Here is an 8445-nt window from a genome sequence, read left to right as displayed (position 1 = left end):
GCCACAAAAGTGTGGCATTCAATGTTGATATTTTAGTAAGATTTACTCCATTCATGCTTGAACATGTCACTCTTGGGAAGGACAATTATTATTTCTAACAAATCGATACAGTTTCTGAAGAAGACTTGATGATGCCTGCGTGTACCCACTAATTAGAAAATTGAAATATGAGATCAGAATGTAAATGCTGTATGGTCTAGAGTCATCATATATTTCTGATAATTCGACCCTGCAAGAATGGTACAGCCGTCATTTGCTTTTGACCTCATTTTTCTTTGTTTACCCACTCCATACTCAAGAATCAAGTTGTGTAATAGTACAACATTACAGAACATTATAAGCTGCTCGAAAAATACAGCAGTATCTCCACAAATGGAGGGAAGTAATAAAAGTACTACCAATATCATCCCCTCAGACCACCAACTCACAGCAACCTTTTTCACAAAATCGTGTTTTAGTGTTAGGTCCAATGACAATATCTATGCCAACACTTGCAATTGTCAGTCCTACTGTTATATAAATGTGGACTTGTGAATGGGAAAAGCATCCAGAAGAAACCCAGCATCCCCATCACAAATGCAACAGTTACTAATCCTGAAAACCATTGAAAAAAAGGTTTTGCATTAAACTAAATTACTACATTAAGAATATGGGAAACTTAATTCGGTGGAAAAAGCATGAGGTCAACAGGTGGAAAAAAAGACAGCAAGAAAACCCACAGCTACAAGCGAAATAGTCTAGGAACAATTAAATCATATAAGAATGTCATAGTATAAGATCAAGTGGGTGAACTTAACAATTTCGTTTCTGCATTTTAGTGCCTGCTTAGTCGCTCTGGACATGCCAATCAACTTGGACATCCATGTTAAAACAAAGAAGCACAAGGAAAAGAAAAGGCCTCAACAGTATTCAATCTGCAGATCTCCTGTGTGCATTTTTTTCTTAAATATAGAATGAAGAGAAAAAATGAGATACTGTGTATTCAATACCTAACTTTTGTTCATTTTTGTTGGTTAAAGTAAATTTTATTCATAACATTGGAACAAGGGTTGCAAATAGATGTGGGAGGGTAACTCCAATTACAAAGAACATCAGTGTCCGATCAAACATAAGCTAACAGGCCCATTCCATTAAATTAGACAGAGCCCACTACACAAGCGCACGAGGGGCAGTGCATGTAGACATATTTCCGATCTTTTATCTTGGCAACTTAGTCCACATTTTCTTACTTCTTGGCCTTTACCACATTAACTCTAGCAATCAAAGTCATTCAAAATTCTTATTCAGAATCACATGTAAAGCCAATCAAAAAATTGCTCTAGTCAAAATAATTGCACAAGAACAAAGCACACACAAGAAGCAGCAAAATATTCGTGGCATGAGATGCATCCACTTAAACGAATATGATTCTTGACCTCATGGAATGACAGAAATATAAGAAGACATTTTTAACTTTCTTTACTATTGTCTCTTTCATTTATGTTTGGGGTTGTGAATGTCCTTGTTCGAGGGTTGGATGAGGGGAGTCAGCGTTGGTTGTGAAGAAAGTATGTAACAGTACATCTGGATGAGATCAATTTACATACCAGATCCACGGGACACTATCACAGGCAAGCCCATAAAGTTGCAAAATATGTGAGCGATCAGTGGAGCAGTTAGATGCCCTGCAATTGACAAATGTAGAGATGTAGTAATACATGGAAATAGTATCAAAGAAAGAAGGGTAAATTTCCTGCACTTCATGTTATTTTATTACAGTAAGGACTACCCACCAGTACGCACAAGAAGAAACGATGCATATGCCCCAAAGATGACAGTGTACCCTAGCTGGACACCTGAAGAACAAATGAAAATGTGCATGGATAATGAGGGACTTGTATCGCTAAAAAGCATCTTTATTCATCTTGTTGAGGAATAAAAACTCTTTTAACTCCATATTAGCATTTTCACAATTTTCGCTATAACACTATACACCTAGCAAAGAAAATTTACCCACTGCTGAGAAACAAGCAATATATTGACTGCAAATCTAGAAACAAATGTAAAGCTCTCTCCTTGAGTTCATCATACACCATATCATCTAAGGCAAGAGGAAGCAAATATACCTACAACCATGCAAGCTTTGATTAAGCTGCAGTTATGTTGGTAATAGTACTCCAGTAAGTGGTTCAAATGAGCTGCAAACCCACAAATGAAGTGTTCATCTCATTAAGATTTAACCAACAAATAGCAACATCTAAAGTCTGTCATCAGTATAATCAAGGGTTGGAGACAGAGAGAGAGGTGGAGGGAAGGGGAGGGAGAGGGAGTGATTCCATGAAAAGAATAAGAGCCTGAAACTTCAGTGAGGTAAATAACAAAATAAAACCACTTTATGCTAAAGCATGTTGGTAAAGATTCTGAATTACATTTATGAATTCCAGTTTCTAGGCTCAGTTGGATATACCAAAATACCCACATGGGTTCATACAACACCCAGCACTTACCTAAACTGAAAAATATGGGGCAGAGAAATATGACAGTGTAGGTACTGAAACCTCCACAAAGTAGCAGAGGAATCATACAAGCTCTGAATACCAACTCTTCTGTAAGTGGTGCCTGTTCATAAATGCAGAGAAACCCAACAGAGATACTTGAAAAATCTAACTTTGACATATCACCAGAATTAAGGAGAAGTCGAGAACTAATCATTGATAGCTCTAAAACATGAGAGTCCAGAGATACATACGACAGGCTAGGATTAAGTATGGTCACTTGAAATGCAAGTTTAGCACATTAACTGAGTCTTATAATAGTATATGTTTACATTGTTCTCTTGTAAGAACCAAACTAAACACAGTGCAGAAGGAAGGAGAAGTTGGCTCATGTCACCAGCTCGAGGTTGATTTGACAAGATTGGTAAGTACATAAGGACCTTTTATGCAAAAGAAGCAAATTTGCGTGCAACTAAGCACTTGTCCATTGAGAAGCAAATTGTTAAAGCTAATTTGGATAGAGTGAACAATATTCATTAGCTGGTGAAAATAGCACCTAGAGAAGAAGCTGCATGAGTATTTATAGACATAACTAGGGCAATTCTTGATGCTCCAGTCATGAAAGATAATCTATATCGTTGATGGTAAACCTAAGAGACGAAGGTAGCTATATAGCAACTTAATTAGATTACTTAAATGTTATGGTACTCAATCTGGCTGATGGAAAGAGAATCCATCACATTGGCCCCAGATAAGTGCAGATAAAGTTTTGTTGAGTTGAGTGAAGCACCACGCAACAATTTTCTGCATAACTAATTCGAGAAACTAATCCCCAATGTTGGATACCGAGTTCTGGTTTCTTCTGCTTGATGAAGCAGATATTCGCAGCTAATAATTGTATCAAGTATCAATAAATGTTACTATAAAATCAGAGCAAATAACCTGTTTTTAATTTGTCACAAGACATTGGGATAGATAGAATGGCACAGATGAAGGCATTCTCATATGTATTCTCTATTCAACATAGGATGAAAGTATTCAGCCATAGTTTTTATATGCAAGGCCAATTTAAAATAGGAAATGATTTTCAGAGGGAAGAACATATTTCCTCCATTTCTAAATGTAACTTATGCTTATAACGTCTAGACTCAACTACCTTAACATCCCCTGACTTTTGTAACAGTCATATCTGTCATAAGGCCATAGAGAGATACCAATCTGTACTCAAGTTATATTTCAAATAGTAACCATGGCAGTTGTTCTAATAGCCTTCAATTTAACCTAATAGAATAGAAACACTCGAGATATTCAAGAGGAAAACATTAAAGTAGATCACCTGCCATACAACGGACAGGAGACAGTGGCATAGAAAGAGTTTAAAAGAAAATCCAGTATTATCGAGAATAAAGGGCAAACATGAACACTAACCACAAAATAGTTCCGCCAGGATGACACACTGGAAGTCAGTGAAAGTACCCAATCAATGAGCTTCCGGAAACTGCTAACCAATTCATTTCCACCACTATTCAAATGTTCATTGCTTGCTTGGAGCATTGACAAGAGCTTCCAGGCAAAGGATCCAGAATACATGAAGGAAGTCAGAGAAAGAGGAAAGACCAAAGATTGCCACTGTTAATACAGAAAATTGCATTGAGCAATCAGTCACCCTTTTGAATCTGCAAGTCATGAAAGAACATAAATAGACAATAACACTACATGCATATACATTGGCCTGAGCTAGTATCAAATACTGTTTTCAGATAGAGTACTTACAATGTGATCCACTCGGATGCCATACACCCACAAAAGATTTGATGCATCCCACCTTCTTATCTAGTCAAAAATAAAAAATAGAAAAATAAGACATGTAATTCAAGAAAACTCTCCCACTGTTAGGTATCACCAACTTATTAACAACCAAGAAGTGGGATTTTCATAAGGTGGCTTCTCATTAAATAGGAATACACTCGATAATCAACAGTGTTAAGAAGCCAGAAGAGTTATAAAATTCCCAAGACAAGTAAATAAGAGGAAGCACAACATGTACATGCATCAGATATAGGGTAGAAAAGATAAATCCTTCAACATGAGATCGTGCTGCTGATTCTTACGTGAATAGTTTCATAAGCATATGCCAGCAAAGGACTAGGACCATCCAGGAAATCTTCTTGGAAACTTCAGCTAGCATACTACGGTATAGGATATCTTGACAAACAATATAAATTATCAGAATGAGATATAGTTTATTGTAAAATTTATATTGTGATATAAGTGCCGCTGGCTGGTTCTGGACTTAGAGAGCAACAAGGGCTAAGATAGCAGCCGTGCCTTCATTTTCATGATAGCACAAAGATAACTAATTAATCAACACTAGCTACTTTGACTACATGAACACTCATTTTGTTCTAATTTTTTACTGTTCAAGCCAGTTCCCAACACAAGATAAACACCAAGAACAAAATCCCAAAGAAGATTCACTCATCAAACAAAACAAGCTTTAAGTCAAGGAAAATGCCAATCTCGAATTTATAGGCTACTTCTCTCAGGATGAACAATTTCACCTCTCAGCCAATACCTTTTCTTTTTTAATTTTTTTCAGAATACTAATAATAATAATAATAATAATGATAGTTTTTTTAAAAAGAAATCATACTACTTCCTGCTAATATTTCAACGAACTCAATGAAACATTCAGGTTTTGGGGTCAGGGATTTGTCTATTTAGTATTTGGGGACACCTAGAAACATCCTATGTTCATATGTGACTCAAACAACCAGATAATTTCCTTCTACATGCTATATCTCAGAATTAAGAGCGTCCAGCAAGCACGTCGATCCTCCATTTCTCCACATCCTATTGTTTTGCTGTCATTTTATTGATCAAAGCAGCTAGAACTCTCAGCTGCGGACAGATAATCTCATAATGCAAGTTCAAACCAAATTTAAGCTACTTCGTATTAAACAACATCATAAACAATGAATACCTCCGACGGCGGCAACCGCCATTTTACTCTATTAGAAAACTTCAAGCAGCAATGAAGTGCCTCTTGAAACTTATAAGAATAAATGAAATCTCTTTCTCTCGAATCTTTATCAACTCATTCCGCAGATTGCACTCAGTTCCGTTGGGACAAGAGGAATAGGAAAACAAAGCCTTGCGGAGTAAACTTAGCAAAAATTTGTTCAATTATCTAACTTACAAGGCAAATTAAGACCTCAACACTGCCCAAAGCCGCACATGCTTAAACAAAGAAATTCAAAAGAAAAAATCGAAATATATAGAAAATGTAGGGTGGCTTACAGGGAGGATGAGAGAACAGACGATAAGGGAGACGAGGGAGGACACACCGGCGCATACGAAGCGTCGAATCATGAAGGATTTGAAGGAATTCGGCGGGGGTAATCGAAGAATCAGCGTCGGAGAATATAGGATTGCAACGTAAAACACGGCCATGGCAGTGCACGCCCCAACCGCCGCCGACTTCGTAAGGCCAGCGCCGCCGTCTTGCTGTTCCATTAGCGTCCGATTACTATCCTCAATCGGATTCATACACACTACTTGTATCTATAGGTAAAGTTATGGCGTACAGAGTCACCGGGTGTTGACTCGGAGAGAACGAGAGAGACAGAGAGAGAGAAAGTGAGTATTGGGCCTTCTCCTAACTAATTGAGCTAATCCCAATCCAACTGTATTTGTTGTCCACTAAAACGGGAGCCCATTGATGCAAGCCCTCGAAATCTTGCCATGAACACTATAGCCCCTCAATCATGACCCAACCCCTTTTCTTTTCTTTAACAAAACACTTATAGTTTGTTAAAACCAAAATACACACTAATTAAAAGTCGACGACTCAAAAATAATTGTTAGTTATGAAGCAATAGGAAAGTGCTTTCGTTGCAAAAGACTTTGGAATTTTGAGAAAATATTATTGTAATTAGGCGTAATATATACAAAGTAGTTGAGGTTTAGATATTTTTGCTACGTCACATTCATTGTTAAGTCTGCAGTTCCTGGTGTAAGTTGAGGTGGTTAGGACTACCACAACACAGTTGACTTTAGCTTCCAAAAGTACCTGCAAACTTGTAAAACTTATATAAAATATAGAGTTTGCACCAATATATTACGGAATCGATTAGGTTAAGACCATTCCTCTTTTGAAGTGTTTTTTCATAATAAATTTTGAGAATGTTCGTCCAACAAATAAAATTTTTGAACAACAAGGCACCAATTAAATCGCAAGGCACACAATTCGGTGGAATGAAGCCATTTTGGGAAGGTGGCGATGTAGGCAAATGTCCCACATTGATTGCAACACGAAGAGCTTGAGCGACTAATTGTAAGCTCCAAAGTCTCCTCTCCCTAGCGAAGTGCTTTTTCAGAACAAAACTACAAAGATCATATATAGCCATAATACTTTGTGCAAAGAGGGGGCAAACGCATCAATAATTAATCAAAAATTCAGCCAGCACTACAAGCTACAACATATATAAGTATAAGAACAATTAGCAGAAGCTGTGTAGGGAGACAGCTGAGTTGTTATTAGTAGAAGCATCGAGGGTCGTGGTGGTTAATGTTTGATCACCCAAAGAGTAATTAAATAACCTCCGATCATCATCTAAAAACTCATCGATAATTACAAATATTGATGCATGCATGTCATCATGTCAAGATAATTAGTTCGGCAGAGCTGCCAAAGCTTGAAAATCAACAGCTTCCAATTAATTAGATAGATTTTGTTGAAGAATGAATCTCTAAATTATATGATTATCTCCACCTTCCACCAATCCCACAACACATGTCGATCATGCACGTCCCCTCTTATATATATATGTATAACGAATGATATCACCTGCATCTAAACTAAAATAACCACACACACTCATCTCAACAGAGACTCTCATTCAATTCTAGCATATATGGCTTTAGTTGCAGCGCCCTCTAATGAACAAAAGCCGATCAAAATAGCGCTAAATGAAGACGATGAAGAAGAAGAAGATGAGGGAGATCTCTTCGAGATAAATCTCCAAGTAGTCAACAAAATCCCTCCGCCACATTACTGGGAGAGCTATTTTACGGCCACCACCAACACCGTACTACTCGCCAACTGCTTGTTACCGGTTGCCGACGTTTCCAGCGCCGTCCCCATGGTGATGAGAGCGTGCGACGCCTTATTGCCGAAGAGGGCCAGCTCATGACTCTTCTCAGTTCTCAGGGTGTTGCAGTACAAGGAAATCAAAGTTTGATTCATGTTATTATTATTAGAAAGACATTATGATATTTATATATATTTATATGTTTATTGTTACTATATTAATGATTATCGAAAATCATGTGAAGACAGTTTGTCATAATTATATACTAAGATGTTTTCGTGTTTGAGAATTTTAGCTCGAACCCCACTCGATCGAATATTAATCAATCATATGGCAAGTACAATATACTTATTATATAATTGGTATAGAAAAAGTAATCAATCACACAATAAATACGTACAATCATTTGCTTTATAATTCGATCAAATCTAATTCCAACAAAAAATTTGCATCTTGTTTTCAGATTTCAATTTCATGTTCGTAATTAAGTAGTTGTGTTTCCATTTCCAAGGAATAAGTAAAAATATTAGGTGAAATACAAGTTTGAAAAAGTAAAAGTAAGAACAGACATTCAAATGAAGACGTACGGCTATGATCAGTCTAAGCACAAGAAATGAAGGCAATGTAGAGGACAGGACACCCCTTCCTTTAAAGGCTAAAGCCTTTTACCATTTGCCATTTTATTCCTATACGTACATACTACTTTAGCTGCATATTTTTGACTTCCAATTCTGTCATATATATATATATATATATATATATATATATATATATTGATCACACGAGGAAAAACAGCCCTTTTATTTACTTGAACAAAATATGACAAAATTCAAATTGGAATCGATAAAAATTCTGATAAAATATTGTGCATTAAATTA

General features: G+C 36.7%; 1 protein-coding gene across 1 annotated transcript; it reads right to left on the bottom strand.

Annotated features, from left to right (window-relative positions):
- On the bottom strand, positions 182-6173 carry LOC105174080 (CAAX prenyl protease 2). Its single transcript, XM_011096063.2, has 8 exons — positions 5775-6173; positions 4248-4307; positions 3903-4103; positions 2487-2598; positions 2106-2177; positions 1773-1835; positions 1587-1664; positions 182-594 (listed from the first exon to the last, which is right to left on the bottom strand). Exons 1-8 carry the CDS (start codon positions 6021-6023, stop codon positions 461-463), a joined length of 969 nt encoding a protein of 322 aa, XP_011094365.1. The 5' UTR covers positions 6024-6173; the 3' UTR covers positions 182-460.

The sequence above is a fragment of the Sesamum indicum genome, linkage group LG11 (assembly GCF_000512975.1).
Source record: "Sesamum indicum cultivar Zhongzhi No. 13 linkage group LG11, S_indicum_v1.0, whole genome shotgun sequence".
In the NCBI taxonomy this organism is placed as follows: Eukaryota; Viridiplantae; Streptophyta; class Magnoliopsida; order Lamiales; family Pedaliaceae; genus Sesamum; species Sesamum indicum.
This window is presented reverse-complemented; position numbering and strand designations above follow the sequence as displayed.

Bases quoted from the DNA above. Each gene is read 5' to 3' on its own strand.
- LOC105174080 (XM_011096063.2), bottom strand. From the start codon at position 6,023: ATGAATCCGATTGAGGATAGTAATCGGACGCTAATGGAACAGCAAGAC. The intron at 2,178-2,486 runs GTAAGTGCTGGG...GTGGGTTTGCAG, and splicing joins CCCCATATTTTTCAGTTTAG to CTCATTTGAACCACTTACTG. The intron at 1,665-1,772 runs GTGGGTAGTCCT...TGTCAATTGCAG, and splicing joins GTTTCTTCTTGTGCGTACTG to GGCATCTAACTGCTCCACTG.